The 17,238-nt window shown below is 43.3% G+C and overlaps 1 protein-coding gene across 1 annotated transcript in view; it reads right to left on the reverse strand.

Moving 5' to 3' along the window:
• Positions 1-16,993, reverse strand: part of SLC18A2 (solute carrier family 18 member A2) — a 28,641-nt gene extending 11,648 nt beyond the window's left edge. The window contains exons 1-8 of the mRNA XM_063163128.1: positions 16,870-16,993; positions 14,774-15,125; positions 7,627-7,685; positions 5,584-5,667; positions 2,843-2,935; positions 2,333-2,422; positions 2,184-2,227; positions 2,049-2,109 (exon numbers count right to left, since the gene is read on the reverse strand). Coding sequence (XP_063019198.1) covers positions 2,049-2,109; positions 2,184-2,227; positions 2,333-2,422; positions 2,843-2,935; positions 5,584-5,667; positions 7,627-7,685; positions 14,774-15,125; positions 16,870-16,990 — 904 coding nt within the window. The 5' untranslated portion in view covers positions 16,991-16,993. The remainder of the gene's footprint in view (positions 1-2,048; positions 2,110-2,183; positions 2,228-2,332; positions 2,423-2,842; positions 2,936-5,583; positions 5,668-7,626; positions 7,686-14,773; positions 15,126-16,869) is intronic.
• Positions 16,994-17,238: the final 245 nt, after the last annotated feature.

Below are 17,238 nucleotides of genomic sequence, written 5' to 3' on the forward strand. Positions count from 1 at the left end.
TTGCCCTAAGGACAAAAGCCAACCTTTCCACCTGGGTGCAAGCTCCCAGAGTGGGTCTGCAAGGAGCCCCAGTTAAACTCCTTGGGGCTCTCCCAAGCCACAACCAGCCAGGCTCAAACAGCTTCCCTGATGCTGGAAAAAACATTTCAGGCTGCACAAAGTGTAGCCAGAGGAAGCAGGACCGTTCTAACTGAGACAGCTTAAATAGCAAAGGATTTGCTATTTAATTAAATATTCTATTTAATTAAATATTCAATTAAATTTTCTATTCTATTCAGTTTACTCTATGCTGAACAGAGCTCACAAAGGAAGGAGAAACAGGTGTGCCTGCACTTGGTTCTGGCACCTGCTTCTCTTTAGGCCAAGAAGCAGCACCAGAGCTCGCCAAAGCACTCAGGGATATGGTGACAAAGGTGCTGCAGACCTAAAATGTGCCCCAGGAGAAAAGTGAGAGCCTGAGCTGTGCTCTGCAATCTCAGGGCAAGAGCCTGCTACCTCAGCAAAGCTTCCCCAAAAGAAAATAAATTAATTTTTTCCTCAGTCTTGCCTGGAGCTGACCTTACTTTATAAAGTGCCATGAGTCAAGGGCATGAGTCCTACATCTTTTCCTCCTTGAATGGGATTAAATGTCCTGTGCTGGCCAGAAGGTGGGAAATTGCAGCCTTCCAGCTGAATCCCATCTCCAGAGCCCAGAACCCCCCGGGTTTTGGCAGAGTGCCACAGACATCAGTGACATTTCCCTGCGGAAGAGCAGGACCCAGTGCAGAGCTGTCCCACACCTTCCCAAGGTGTGCTCATGGTGATGTCTGTCTCAGCTCTGGTTTTTAAATCATTTAAACCAACTTGTCTGTCCAAGCAGCTCTGTGAGGCAGCAGCACTGATTTTCCTGTAATCCCTGTCAGTGAGGTTGGGGCTTCAGGAATGACACTGACTTCACTCCCACCAGCAAGGACAAAACATGTCAGGGACATTTCTTCTGCCTGGTCAGGGTACTGATGGCTGTGAAGCATCACCTCTGACACAAACCTGGGCATTTGACAGAACCAAATTTGGGCTGCAAGGGAAATAAAGCAAGGAGAAGAGGCTGAGGTCAGAGAGCATCAGCATCATCTGTACTGTCACAGCACTGGGCAGCCTCTGTCCTGGGAGGCAAATGCTCCCCTTAATCCCATTGAAAATCCATGGGGATTTCTCATATTTTATATACTTTGCTGGAGAAGTTACTGAGTCAGCTGAATGACAAATCTGATCTCTTATCACAAGAACTGTCTTTGCTATACTTTTATTCAGTGTTTTTTTTCATGCTGCAAGAATTTCTCAAGCAAAAGGGTTTGTATAATTTCAGTCACAGCTCAGCCAAGTCACAGAAACAAGGTTATGATAATTCCCTAAGATCAGCAATAAACAGAAAACTTCCAGAAATGTCTGGAAGAATTGCTGTTAGACAAGCAAGTTAGGATGATGTAACAGAACTGTGAAAATAATTATCTGTTTCCTGGTGTTTTGTCAACATTAGAAAGGGCCAGGCTTAATTACAGACTTCGGAATAAACATTCAGCAACGTGCAATGCAAAAAGGCAAACTTCTCTTGAGACAGAAAGGCTCATCAGAAAAAAAGATACATATAATACCAAACAGCATTCACCACTCCAGCAGACCTTTTCTGAAATACAACAATTCACACTCAAGAGACCAAACTCACTCCCTCTTCAAACAGGAACAAAGTTCAGTGCTGTTCCCTGTGCCTAAAGCCTTGCCCCAAGTCACTTTCCTCACAGGAACTTTCCTGGCCACATCTCATTGCCCCAGCAGGCACCTGGAGGTCATCAGTGGCCTCTCAGTTGGAAATACACATTTATTTCAATTTTTCTGCCTATTGTGCTTCTGCTGGTTCATTCATCCTGTATTACCAACACATTCTTATTAGAACTTTGCATAAAGTAAACCAGCAAATGACAATGCTGTTAAAGCAGCTCAGCCCAAGGCATGCCAAGAGGGTAGGAATGACATCCATGGCTGGTTTAAAGAAGGAAAAAGAGGTCTGGTACCTGCTGCAATAATGATGTATGGGTCCTTCAGAAGTGTCAGCAAAGGTGTCCCCTTCTGACTCTGTGAAACAAAAGCTTGGGATTAGGAAAGGCAAAGTGACACCCATGGCTGCAGTGTTTTACCTGAATACTCACTTCTGCCTGTGTTCTGGAGGGCTGCAGGACAAGTAACTGAACAGCTGTGGAAAGAAAGGCAAGCTGTGACTCTCCTGCAGGAGGGGATGGATGGCAGGAGCAGGAATGGGCTGTGCCTCAGGGCGACACTGACGCAGGGACCTACTGACCTCCATCAAACAGAGCCAGGGCTGCCAGCACCAGGAAGGGAGAGCTCTTCCCCACAAACTCATACATGACACTCCCAAAAGGGGGGCCCACTGCCAAGGAAAGGAAAGGACACACTTGTGAAAACTCTGACAGAACAAAACCCCTGCGAGCGTTCAGGCGTCCTGCTACGGGCACGCAGCGACCAAAAATCCACTTTGAAAATCTCCACAAAGATCATTGATCATGGCAATAACCATATTCTCCATTCCCCAAAAACACTGTGCAGTGTAAACAAAACCCAAACAACTCAGAGATTACTGCTTGACATGTAATTCCCTGTGTGAATCCACACAGGGAGTGCCTGCTGTGGGAAAAGCTGCTCCTCACGTGCACCATGAACCCAGTCTGGAGACTGCACAATGCCACAACACCCAGGGAGACCTTTCTGCTGTTTCCACAGCTCCCAAGAACAAGCTTTGGGATGGCTGGGGGATGGTTTCTTCTGCCAGCACAGCCTCCAGCTCACTGACCTAGTACTCCCATAGCCAGGCCTCCAAGGGCAATTCCCATCGCGTTGCCTCTCTCTTCATCATCCGTGTAAACAGTGGCAAGCAATCCCATCCCTACAATTAAAAATAAATAAATAAATATTTTTTATTATTTTTAATAAATAAATAAATAAATAAATAGACATTATAAAATAAATAAATAAAAATAAATAAATAAAGAGACATAAGAAAAAAGCACAGCACAAAATTAGGCATCCGTGCGCTACATTTTATGGTCATAATTTGCCACACCTCCTAAACATTATAGAGGACTTACCAAGTGTTTGGGGTTTTTTTTGTATGTATATATATATATACACATATACTCCCTTCCCACAGAATTAACTTCCAAGCAGAAATGGTTCTGGCAGCACTCATGGTCCCCAAGACCACATTCTATTGTGCAGCATTAGTCAGGTAATTTAGTGATGCCCTTATTTGTTAGATTCTTTATTCTTCTCTTTGTCACAGAGCTTTTTGATGATGCTTTCCAATGAGCAGAATCAAAGCCTCAGACAAGTATTCACCATCATTTATTCATACTCAGAGTGCACAAAGGTCTGGTGACCACTTAGATCCAATTGTGGACAGTGCTCTGGGCATGAGGTATTATGCAGAGCTGATTGCTTTGTAAATGAGTATTTCAAGTTCAGCACAAAAAAATTAAAGGATCCTTTTGACCTTTATCTCCACATGCCTTATTTCTGCACTTGATGATGAGCCTTCATTTCACAAAAGGAAACATGAAGCCTAATTTGCTTGTCTTTTTGTGGAGCACAGACACTGCAGACGTAAATGCTGCAGGAGAGTCCTTATAGAAATTAATAATTCTGTTTTCAAATCAAGATTTACATAGGACTCAGTAAATAAGTTCTGCAGCTACACAGAGGAGGAAAACAATACATTGCATGGTTGATCACTCAGTAAACACCATCCATCACCAAAAGAGCAGAGGTCCTGAGTGGATCACCACGTTTATTGAAAAGAGTGGATGACATCAAATTGTTTGGAGAGCTGCATTAGAATTCACAACGAATGTGGGATTTGGGGAAATATTCTGGAAGAAAAGAGGGAGGGGGAAATGCAAAGACCATAACACAAAGTTCTAGGACACAGATGTATATCTGTGTGCTCTGTCACACATGGACAGGAATAACTGCACACACAAATGCAGGGGAGGGAATGACTGCCAGCAGTGGCTCACAAAACTTCCTTTGCTGTGAGATGCAGGGTGAGACTCTCACTGCTGAGGGCCCTGTAAGGAGCCCGAGCTTCTCTCAGAGCTGGGTCTGGCTCTGGTGCAGCACAGGGAGAAATCTGGGGCTGCTTGGAGGCCATGCAGAGAATGGCAATGAGCGTGAGCAAGGACTCAGAATAACATCTGTGAGGGACAACACAGGACTCCCAATTCAAAACCAGAGAGGATAAAACTGATGTGAGAGGTGATAACAGCCTTGCAATACACAAAAAGAGAGCCAGGAATATAAAGAAAGGAAACTGATCTTTGTCTTCTCTGCAGGATGGCAAGCAGAAATCAGCTCACATGGCAGCAAAGAGCCTTTAGATGAGACATCAGGAACAAAAAACCTTCCTGGCCATAAAGGTGCTTAAGCACTGAGCTGGATGCTGAGGGCAGTTCTGGAGGCTTCTGAGGTCAGGCCTGTCAAGTGTGCATGAGGAATGACAGATATTAAGTTGATCCTGCCTTCAGGAAGGGGTGGACTAGATGGTCCCTTGGCCTTTTCTGCTCTTTTGTGTTCATTGGCTGAGAAAAAAGAAAATCTTGTGCTCACCTAAGAGCCCACAGCTGAAGGTGCCCCCTTGCACAGGGACTGAGTTACAGCTGAACAATAATTTTGATTCTGGCATGTCTTCCCTTGGGAAAGCTTCACTTGCAGCCCTGACTGATGTCAGTTCCTGCCATTCCAGGAAATTTTTCCAAGATTGGAATATTCAGCATGAACAAAACGTATTTTCTCCAGCCTCAGCCTCAAGAATGCTCAAATAATTTGGGCTGAAAACCCATACTACATTCTACCTACTCATTTAAAAATGAGACACATTTTTTGGAACTCTGGTACTTTAACTGGCAGCCAGCATGGTAAACCCTTGAAAACAACATTTTATAACAGAAATTTCCATAACAGACAGAGCTGCTGTTCTAACTGCAATAAGTACCAACACAAGTTCCCAGTGACCTTTAAAATGGCTAAAAATGAATTTAAAATGTTGAAGACACAGGTGCAGAAATCCCAGGGAGAGTGCAGTTCATTTAGTGCTCTACCTCACTGCAACCCAAATACCAAGGAAGTCTTAAAAGGCATTTGCTTTTGAGCTACTTCATATGAAAGAGACAGAAAAACAAAAAAAGAAATTGATTCAACTGAATATTTTGTATTAATTATATATTTTGTATATAGAGAGTATATACTCTATATGCATATATAGTATAACTATAAATAGATATTATTATATTTATATAGTTATATTTTGTTTATAGAGAGTATATTAATTATAAATATAATAATTTCAATTAATTATTTAATGTGTCAGCACATTCAATAATTAATACAACATATTATATTATTAATATACAAAATATATAATAAATATATTGTGTATATTAATTATATAATATGTTGTATTAATTATTGAATGTGCTGACAAAATTCAATTTAGAAAAAGACTGAAAGTGATCTGCATTTTCCTCTATCATCTCTTACCTGCCACAGAAGAACAAGAGGAACCCACTCCTTGCAGGGACCTGGCAATAAATAGCAGTGCATAGCTTCCAGAGAAGGCAAACACTGCAGGAAAAAAAGAAATAAAAAACAGAGGTAATTTTTAAAATTAGGTTAACTATAACTAGGTTAAAAAGTTAGATTTCTTGAAACTATCACAAAAACTTCCTACAATTCAGTCAAGTGTTTACAGTGGCTTGTGCCACTTTCAATGCTAACTGCATTATTTCCCCTTATTGCATTTGGATGTGTCAGTGTTGAATGGCTCCCAGGTGTCAAAGCCTCCAGGTGACACAGAATGCAGGAGCCCAAGCAGTTTTAACTAATTACTCTGGATTTGATTACCTCTGCTCTGGTTCAGCTGCACACAGGAGGAGTAATGAGAGTTTTCTTTGCAGCCTCACCTCTCCGTGCTGCTGCAAGCACCAGTGCTGCCTCCAGTGAGGGGGCGGAGGGAGGTTTTCCCCTGGTGCTGCCAGATGTGTGGAGCACAGCTGGCTGGAGGTGCAGGGAAGGCAGATCCCCCCATTCAAAACCTTCAGCAAGTTCCTCCTCCTGCCTCTAGCAGAGACGTTTGCCACTCTTTATTTCCCCAGGAGATTCAGCCCCAGGGTTCACCCTCAGCCGCTCCCTGCCCTGGGTGCTGCACTCAGCCTGGCTAAATTCTCCACCCACAGCACTGGAAAACAGGAGTTTCTCAGAAACCCAACCACATCCCTGCTTGCAGAGCCCATGTTGTCGGTGTCATTGACTCTACAGTGAGTTTACAAAGCTTTTTTTTCAGCTCCCATCTCTTGGCCACCTAAGGGATTTTGCTGGGCAGGTTGTAGCTGCAGGAAGGTGTCATGCACCAACCAAGCATGGGATTCATGTGCACTCCTCCCACCTGCCCTGTGGTTGTGCCTCTTGGGGCTTTTCACCACATTTTACAAAAATCCCTACTGTGTGGACACGTAAAAATAAAGGGGAAAAGAATTTCAGCAGATCAGCAGCTCTCTCCTCTGCCATGAGTTAGGCTCCCTACTCTTATCTACATCCCAACCAGAATTTATCTAACGTGTTCCTAAAACACAGAGGTGTCAGTGGCTCTAAGACCAGGTCATCTTCTCTAGTACTTCAGTCCCCTTGATGATACAGCTTTAAGATCACAGACTCACAGAATGTTTTGGGTTAGAGGAGACCTGGCTCAGTCCCCTGCCATGGCCAGGGACACTGTCCCCTATCCCAGGCTGCTCCAGCCCTGTCCCACCTGGCCTTGAGCACTTCCAGGGATGTCCCATCCCATCCCCTCTGGGAACCCTCTCATTATTCTTTCTTTTATGTACAGAGGACCTGGAAAACTGTTTATCCCCTTCTTTTTTTTGTCACAGGCTCTAATACATCTCACATTTGCCTTCTGAGGCAAAACCAGTTCTTTCACTGATCCTCACAGGCTTCTAATGAAGCTTGATGTTCTCTGTACTCTTTCTGCCTGGGCTCCGGGTTTAAATGTCAAATGCCAAACATAAACCAGCAGCTGAAGCCTTATCAATGCCATTAGAGCAGGGAAATTATCTCAGCTGACTGGCAGGCTGTGCTGCTGTTTGCACATCCCACAGAGATGTTTAGCCACACTGTGATCCTGTTGACTCATACCCTACTCATGAGCCACTGCAGCCTCACAGTCCTCCTGATAAACCGCCGTGGTATCTGCCTGTACAGGGAGAGCAAGGCAGCTCTCCCATGGCTATTTAACAGTGTCTGAGCACTGCTCCAGAGCAGAAATACCTGAAAGGCTCAGCTAAGGAAGGTTCTGCTGAGGTGGGATGAAGGGCTGTGTTCCCTCAGAGCAGGTTCCCTTGTTCAATCTTATCAGCACCACCATCAGTGTGGAGCTGACTCAAATTTTCCCTCAAATTTCCCCTCAAATCTTCCTTGGGAATCAGTCCCCAGACACCAACAAGAAGAATTCCTAGTGATAATTATTGTGGAGCATTCATTTAAAAGTTTTGCCTGGGCCAGACCAAGTGAGACATGGACACTTACTGATTGTTGACACAAACATGATGCAGAAGCCAGCAAACAGTGGGATCTGGTACCCTATTCTGGAAAACAAAATGAATATTCACATTGCTGAGGTTTTGAGTTAGTCTTACACGAGTTCCCACACCACACAAACCAACCTGTAGTTCCTTGGCAGGCTTTGAACTATTTATTGTGGACCACATGGCCATATTTGTCCACACCACAAACCTCTTTTCTGACACAGCAGACTTTTTATCTGAAATCCCTGGAAAAAAATCCTTCTCATGATTGCCCCGATTGCCCTGTTCTCATTCTGCCTCGATTGTTCCCAATAAAACCCCTCTGGGGCTCCGTGAGGCTGCCAAAGATATGCCAAGGGAAGATTTCCATGAGTGTGCTGAATTTTGAAATACCCCAGTCGTGTTTCAGCGCTCATCTGTTTCCATCCTTGTGAGACAATGATTATAATGAGACATAGTCAAGCCAGTGGCTTTTTTACTGGAAAAATTTGTCATCAGCTTTTCTGGGAGTTTTGCCTCAGGAGCACTGGAAGAGTCCCAAAGAGCCTGAGAATAATTCTTCTGCTTTCCATGGGTTTAGGAGCAGAAATGGAGCTGATCAAAGCTTTCTTCATCAGCCCATTTCTTCATTAGGACTCCAAACAGCCTGTAGAAATGCCTGGTTGATCCAAGTATTTTCAAGTTTCCAGGAAATAAAGAACTTCCTGGCTGGGAAGCAATTATATTTTTTGAGCAGATAAAACTGAAAATTCAACCACAAAAAAATAATAAAAATCACAACATATTATTTTCCACACCAATAAAAATCTACCCTGGAGTCCCAACCTAGGTAGCTCTGAAGACAGAGTGCACATTCTATCCAACATACTTTGTTCACAGCCTCATTTTTTGTAGGATTGTGCATCTCAAATGTATTTGCCAGGACATTATTTAATGGCCAAATTCAGGAGTACTTTCAAAGGATTTCAGTTTCCAATGATTTGACAGTGTTGCACATTTAAATGGGCAGCATTGGCTAAAGCAGGTCAATCAAATAATGGAAAGGTCAAAAATGGCCCTTATTAATAACAGTAGTCATGACATAAACAAACCAAAATAATTATTCTGAGCTTTGTTTTTGTATTAATATTTTTATACAGTCAAGGATCTTTGATAATGGAAAACTCCCTCGAGTGCAGAGCTCAATGTTCATTGTTTGTCTCATTCTTGTGAATGAAATAAATTGAGATTTCATGTGGTATTTTGCCTAACATATTATAAAACATTTTAACATGGATTCTCCCAGTTGAAATCTGTAAGTGAGTGTTGTAAATATCCAGCAGAGACTGGTCACTCATGTGCTACTTACCTGAACTGGTGTCTCCAAAGCAAATTAAATCCCTGTCAAAAAATTCCCCTGTAGTCTTAGGATAAAAACTTTAATCTCCCAGCACCTTCACACATGGTATATAAAAGAGCAATATTTTTTTTGTCTGCTTTATTTTAAGTGAATGATTTTTTCTCAGCCAGCCTTTCCCTTGCTGTGTGTGTAATAGGGATTACACAATGGGATGCTGGTCTCCACTGGTGTTTCTGTGTACATGAGGAAATAAAAAATTGCCTCTTGCCAAATTCTTACCTGCCTCAGAGCTGAAGTGAGCACTTCCCAGTGGGCCCAGGCCACTGAGAGTTTGATCACAATTGCTCTGATTTTGAGTTTTACAATTAAACAAAGCAGTGACAGGAGTACAGACAAAAAAACTAAATAAACCCTGCAGGTATGGCTACTGGTAAACTAGGGCTGGGTCTGTCAGGACCATCCCAGATGTGTCTAGGACGGATAATTGAGGGATAATTCTGATTTCAGTACAGGAATCAAGGAATTTTGCAGTTTGCCACAAGTACATTGAAATAATATTCAGTTATTGCACGAAGAGAAATGCCATCCAAGTTGGCTCCCACATTCACATTTCCATCATTACATCAGAGGCAATGTAATGTCACATGAGCTGTGAGATCTTCCACAAACACTCACAAATTAAACACAGAGCAGTGCTGTCATAGTAAATAAAGGAGATTTCAGCTCTTCCACTGGGCTTCCTGCACCTGGGAACTTCCTGGTGGTTGAAGGCAGGAAGAAAACAAACATTTTGGAAGCCTCTTCTAATGCTCAGTGTAATACTGCTCAAGCACTGTTCTTTCATTTTTGTAGTTGAAGATCTTATTCTTCCTTTTCCTTGGACAAACAGGGCCACAGCAAGGTGGAAAGTGACACAGAGCAGAGGGTGGGAGTTAAACAAGTCCTTATAATGCTCTGGAAGGATAATACTGCCCAGAGCATCCCCCTAAACGTGGAGATGCACAGTTCTGCATGGAATTGCTGAAGCCCTAGAAGCCATGGCTGGGCTTTCTCAGGGGACAGTCCTGCCCACATCCAGCTGACATTTCCTTAGATGTGCAGATTGTCCTTTCCTGGGCGATCTCAACACACCCTGCCTCTTAGCAAACCCTGAAATAGCAGCAATAACTAACTGGCAGTTGTGCTGCCACCAGTGTCCAATCTGCAGCTGCATTCCCTGCTCTGTTCTACAGGTGTTGAGAGCACAGACTGGGAGGTTTTGCTGAACAAGTGCATTATAATAATCATAAAAAGGAGAGGCACCACCTGCAGCAGCCAATTCAGTGATTCTGCCCCTTGGTGCTGGGCCATTCATGTGAAAAGTGAATATACAGTTTTTCCTCAGCCATGACACAGCACCCTCCATCACAATCACCTCTGCATTTTGTTCCTCTGCATGTATGCAGCACCAGAGAATATTACAGCCTGTCCTCTCTCTTATCTTTTCTTGTTACTATGGCTAAACATATAATTTTCCTGGGCACTCCTTTCAAAACCCTCCAAGCAATTCTGAAGCAGAGTCCAGCACGCCTCACCAAGGCTACTTGCAGCTAAAAGTGCTTATTACAAGTGTTTGTGATCTCTGGAAAAGTCTGAGTCACTGGTTGAAGGAGGGAAAGGAGAGGCAGGAGGATGATGCCCAGATGAGCTCCATTTCAGCCCCTGTGGCTCCAGATTGTGGGGCTCTCAGGAAATTATTTATGCCCATTAACAAGATTACTCCAGACTAAGACAACAGATTGTTGGTCCTGTGCAACAGCACAATAAAGGTTACATTGACCAGGTGAGCAGCTGTGGATTATTAGAGCCTAATTACCAATTAGAGTGCTGCAAATCCACTGGTTCCAACCTTGCTGTCGCACAGCTCCATGTGAGCACCTCTTGCTGGCTCTGTTCTGGCTGGAACTCTGGCTCTCTTCTTCCCTGCCAGTGAGGACTGGGGAGGATTTATGGCAAGAATATGTTCCTTGAGGTTCTGAACCAATGAACCACTGAATATGTGTGGAGTTCAAAAAAGAACATGTAGGGTCAGCAGGGACAGAGTGAACTGAACAGGCAGAACAGGTCACTTCAGCCTCTGCCAAAACATGAAAGGAAAGCTCACACAGGAACTGAACTGTAAATATGTACTTATAAATGTTATTTATGCCTCTGCTTCCTTCTCTGTGTGGGTCTTGGGCATGAACACATTTTGGTCTTAGCTACTCATGCTAAGGAGTTCAAAGCTGTAGCCAGGATGGTGATGATGAAAATAGCTAATAATTTTTTTATGGTTTTTGAGCCTGATATGAATAAAAACAAGGTAAAAACTACAAATTTTCTTTCAGACTAATGAAAACAAGAAGGGGACACACATGGCAGAGGCACTGACTGGCTCTGGTGGTTGAGGGGCTGGCACAGCTGGGCTCACAGAGAGAGACTGATAAAAGCACTGGAGTCAATCACAGAACCACAGAATGGTTTGGGTTGGAGGGGAACTGAGACCCCATCTCCTTCCAACCCCCTGCCATGGACAGGGACACATTGCACTGGACCTGGGTGCTCAGAGCCCAATCCAACCTGGCCTTGGGCACTTCCAGGTATCCAGGGGCATCCACAGCCTCTCTGGGCACCTGTGCCAGGGCTGTTGGATCAGGCAGGTGGTTACAAAGGGCACCTTCTGCCCACCCTCTTCACAGCACAGCCTTTTGCCCACTCTTTTCACAGCACAGCCTTTTTTTTTGTCCACCCTTTCACAGGACAGCCTTTTGTCCACCCTTCACTCTGCCCCTGCCAGAGCATCCTCCTCACAAAGAGCCCTGCGTCAGATGCTGGGCTTTGTGGATAGCTCCTCACAAATTTCACCATCAGGAAAAATAATGTGCTTCTGACCCACAAAACCTTATCAGCTCTGCCCTGAAAGCGTGCCAGGGTGGGAAGTGAACTGTTCACTTCCTATGGCAAAGCCATCACCGGTGTTTGCTCTGCCAGGACTTTGTCAGGGCGGAGGGAACTTGTATTGTTTCAGCAGCTGCAAACCTGTTCTCTGAGCCAGGTGTGTCTGGTGTTCCGTGAAAAGAGATAAAAAATGGTTTTTGCAGAGCATACTCCTTGAATGAAACCAATTCCGAAATTTGTTTTTGAAAATCTACATTTTCAGTAATTATAAAAGAAAGGAAAACAAGCCCCAAAACTTTCAGAAAACCTAAAAAACAGTGATTATTTGCACAGATTCATATGAGTGGAACATCCTGTTGCTGGCTGTACAAACTCAAAGCCAGTGCCTGGTGAAAACCAGCACTTGACTAAAACTCTAAATCCTTCTTGTTCAACTATATTTGATTGAAAAATAAAAATCCCTGTACAGAGTGTGCTACTCATTTGAAAAAGAAACATACTGGTCATCTTAAACAACTGTGAACACAGAGCTTGAAACAAGCAATCATTTCTCTCTAAGCTTTGATATATTGCTGGAATTTTGTAGAAGTAATAAAGGTAAAAGCTTAACAGTAACCAAAGAGCTCATCAGTGGTAAGGAAGAGTCTTTCTATTGATAACCCAGATATTTTCTGTTTGATTTATACAATCACACATTTTAGCTGATCATATACATTGACCTGCAGAGGAGCTGTGGCATCCTCACTAAACAATACAGGTAAGAAAAGTCCTTCTCAACTTGCAGCAATATTCGTGAAAAAGTAATTTTGTGGTGGTGTACTTATATTTGTGGAGGTGATATGTATTGGTGATAAGGGGAAATGAGAGAGAAATGAAACTGTCTCCCTCATTTAAAGCTTTTGTGTTTAGATCAGTTCCACAGATCAAGCACAGGTTTTGAATACACAACACTGTGAGTCCAAAAATGCTGCTTAGCCCTCAGCTGGATACTTTTTATGAGATTGAAAGGAAGCACTCAGACAATATTTATATATATAGTATATACATTAGGTTTAATAGCATATATATACACTACATATATAGTGTATACATATATATACACACTGGTATACATATATATACACACTGTAAATATATATATAGTAAATATATATAGGCTATATATATATATATATATGTATATGTACACCATAAAACCTAAATAAGGTAGTTTTTGCTTCAAAACCTGAAATACCTGTCATTGGATTGTGTTGGTTGTTTTAAATATTGCCACCTATGATGGGCATATTGACTGCTTAAACCAAAGTGTTCTACAAGTCCAAATTTCTGCTGCATGTTATTTTCTGAAAGGAATAATTCTCTACGAAAACAGCTTACATATAAAATATTATGCAGATCATATGTTCACTAAATACAATTTGGAGTTTATTTCCTGCAGAGATTGATCTCATAGAATGTTTGGGAGGACTGAAGCTGCTTCTCTGGGGAGTGGTTACACAAAATGCTAACTTTTTAATCTTCATATTAACATCATCAATACTTTGATTTGGAGAGGAGTTTTAAGTCACTGATATTGGTGTTTATAAGCTTGGTCCTGGCCCAAATAAATTTTCTGTAAAGTCCCATTTAAACATATTTGGTTCAAGACATCGTATATTTGCAATAATTTAGAGGGAGCAATTAGGAGGCTGGGCAATGTCATGTACTAATGGGAATGTGGGACCCGCTGAACCTGGTGATGAACATGGCATCAGCAAAGTTGGACATTTGTGCCCTTTTCCCTGAAGCCCACACAAATTTCCTATTGATTCTCTCCTCAGACAACTCCACACAGCAAGAGCTGCTCCTCTCAGTGACAGCAGGGAAGGGATCTGAGCCCTGCCTACAGTTTCAATATCATCTTTGCCTCATGTGGGTGCCACAGGATTACTGACAATTCACAATCTTTGTGAATTGCAGTGTCTTTTGGCCTCCTATAACTATTTGGGAGATATTTCAACAGAATCACAGAATAATGAGGTTGGAAGAGACCTCTAAGATCATCAAGTCCAACCTGTGCCCTAACACCTCACCTAGACTACAGCACCAAGTGCCATGGCCAGTCTTTTTTTAAACACATCCAGAGATGCTGATTCCACCACCTCTCTGGGAAGAGCATTCCAGTGCTTTATTATTCTTTTGGTGAAAATTTTTTTCCTAATATCCAACCTGCACCTTCCCTGATGTAGCTTAAGGCTGTGTCCTCTGGTTCTGTCAGTGCTGCCCAGTGGAAGAGATCAACCCCACCTGTCTGCAACCTCCCTGCAGGAAGGTGCAGAGAGCAATAAGGTCCCCTCTGAGCCTCCTCTTCTCCAGGCTAAACACTCCCAGTTCCTTCAAACGTTCCTCACAGGGCTTGTGTTCCAAGCCCCTCGCCCCTTGTTGCCTCCTCTGGATGCGCTCAAGCATCTCAACATCCTTCCTAAACTGCAAACACCATCTCTGCAAAGCCTGGTATAAAAACCCAAGGTTTCAGGAGCTGGGGGAAAAGAGTGAGATACTAATGGCTGATGTGCAGCCATTGGGGTGCAACCAATTGGGGTCCCACACAAAGTCTGCAAAACTGTATTAAAAGGAGTTATGTGAATAAAGAATGGCCTTTTTCCACCATGAAGAAAATGGAGTCCCGTGTGATTTATTCCCATGCCCAACCACTGGTCATAAACTTCCTCTTAATACCCAATACTTTGGAAAGGGTGTAAACATTTAGAAGTGTTCACCAAACTGATTTCACGAAAATATTCCTCCAGAAGGCAGCAATCCAGGGAGAATTAAGAGAATTAAGAAGAATCTGTTTGAAACGCTGATCTGGGCTAAAAGAGCAGCGTGGGATGGAGCAGCAGCAACGCCATACCTGTTAGTCAGGGGCCCTATGAAGGGGTTGGTCATCAGCTGCACTGTTGCTTTCGAGGCGAACAAGAGGCCGACGCGGACGTTCTCGTTCAGCAGCTCCTTGTCGTCCTTGGGGCAGTCAGAGGGGGCCGGAGTCACCCTGACAGCCATGGGCTCTGTCTGGCTCTGAGGCAGCTCTGCAGGCTGTGTCCCGTCAGACTCGTTCCCAGCGAGCACGGTGGAGTTGTCGTAGTAGGAGAAGATGCTCTGGAAATTGTCCATGGTTGCTGAGGGGAGGTTGGGTGTAGCAGTCTGGATTTCTGTGGCGTTTTTCTGGTGTTCGATGCTGTAAAGGTAACTGGGAATTATTGGCACTGGAAAAACAAATAGAATACATTGGCATCTTACTGTCAGGTTACTTGGAAGTGGAATCACCAAGCTGCTTGCTGTGCCATCGATCAGGAAATACGAGGCTTTGTATTTCAGAAACACAGAATTGAAAGAGAAATTTGCTCATGGGAAAAAAACACACCTGTAACTCAGAAGTGCAGTTTAAAACAAAAAGTTAATTTAAACTGATCTTTATTTTTGCCAGTTTTCATAAGATTCCCATGAGGTTTTCTATGAATACATCATTAAGCAAAATATCAAAAGTATCAAAACCCATGTCTGAAGCCTCTTTGTTGCACGTGGCTGCACAAGTCCTTTTATTAGGCTGTGAAAGCATGAATAATGAGAAGAGCATTGGAATGATTATTAAACCAAAATATAAAAAAATACTGTATAAAACATTTCTAAAATAAACCACCAAAATATTGATAGGTACCAGCCATAAGAAGGAAAAAAGGTAACAAACCTATATCAAGGAATCAGAAATAATATGCCTATATTTGCATTGGCAATAATTGTTTCATTATTTTGAAATTTACATTGAAAAGATCATCCAGAAGGAACCATGTTTATATGTTTTAGGATCCTGGCTGCAATTTAATTCCATTAATATGTATCTCAGACATTAGGATTTTAGAGTTTGTAAAAACAGATGTCAGGTTCATTCATTTTAATACAAGTGAGAGAATCATCCCTTCCCATCTTGCATTTCATCCTGAAAAAGTTCAGCCTCCCAAATCTGCAAGTTATAATAATTTCTAGGGCCTCTAGCATACTTATTACTAAACAAGCAATTAAATATTACTAATATTATATGGAAATATATCAATGTAAAAAAATTCCAAAATCAACTGCTACAAATAGATATTTTCTTAACTAAGGTCTACCTTGTGGCATCAACTTTTAAGCTGAAACCCCTTCAAGAAATTCAGGAGTCAGATTCAGAAGCTGAGTCTGAAGCATCATCTGAGAGCTGAGCCCTGCACAGACAGAGCCACTTCCAGGAGAACCATGAGCATTCTGGTGTGTCTGTGTGCACATCCATGAGCCACTGGTTCCTCTGGACTATATTCTTTTATTTCATATAAACATTTGAATAGGGGGAGTTCTAAGTCTACCAGAGAAAAACATTCAATTGTTTTATTTGAGTAGATTTCCGAATCTTGACACTGTGCCACTGAAGCCATTAAAAGTTGGATCTTAGACTTTGATCAAAACTTTTATTATTTTATTAAACTAACTCATGGAAGTGCTTTTCTTAAAAGTGACCTAGATAGTTTTCTTATTAACCTATCATTTTAAGACCAATGTGGGGGAAACAGAACTATCACAAGGAAACAGGCATCTCCAATGTTATCTAGCCTGTTGTTTCAGTTGCACGACCACAGGAGAAAAAACGACGATGAGCTAAAAATACTGTTATCTGTCGTTCTACAAAGTATTAGTGGCGTTTAGCAGGAAAAAGGCAAAAAAGAGAAAATAAAAAGAGGGGAGAAGGAGTTATTAAGACCTCTTTATACCATTCCTTATCTCGCAATTAACATGGAAATAAAGCAAGACTTTGATGTCCACGGCGGCGCGTTTGCAATGCCTGCAATATAATTCACGGTTAAAAATAAAATTAATCGGTGTTTGAAAACGCTGGGTTTGAGAGCATTAACCGGGCATTCGGGCAGCACATCTGCAGCAGCCGGGGCAGGGACAGCAGCCCGAGCCCGCTTCACCTACCGACCACGGTGAGCAGCATGTTGTCCAGCAGCAGCGCGATGAAGACGATGAGCAGGATGAGCTTGCGGGACTGGCGGCTCTCCCGCAGCCAGCGGAGCAGCCCGAGCTCGCCCCAAGCCATGCTCCGGCCCGGCGCGGACACCGAGGGGACCGGGGGACAGGCGGGGATCGGGGGGACACGGGCAGGACACGGGTGGGGACCGGCGGCAGCCGCGCTCCCGCAGCCCCGCTCGCTCCGCGCTGCGCTCCGACCCCGGCGCTGCTCGGCGGGAGCGCAGAGGAGGAGCGGAGGGAGGAGGAGGAGAGGAAAGGAGAAGGGCGGCTCCTCTGGTCCCCGTGAGAGCCGGGGAGCGCTGGCCAGCGGTGCGG

Source organism: Melospiza melodia, chromosome 9, assembly GCF_035770615.1.
Source record: "Melospiza melodia melodia isolate bMelMel2 chromosome 9, bMelMel2.pri, whole genome shotgun sequence".
Classification (NCBI taxonomy): Eukaryota; Metazoa; Chordata; class Aves; order Passeriformes; family Passerellidae; genus Melospiza; species Melospiza melodia.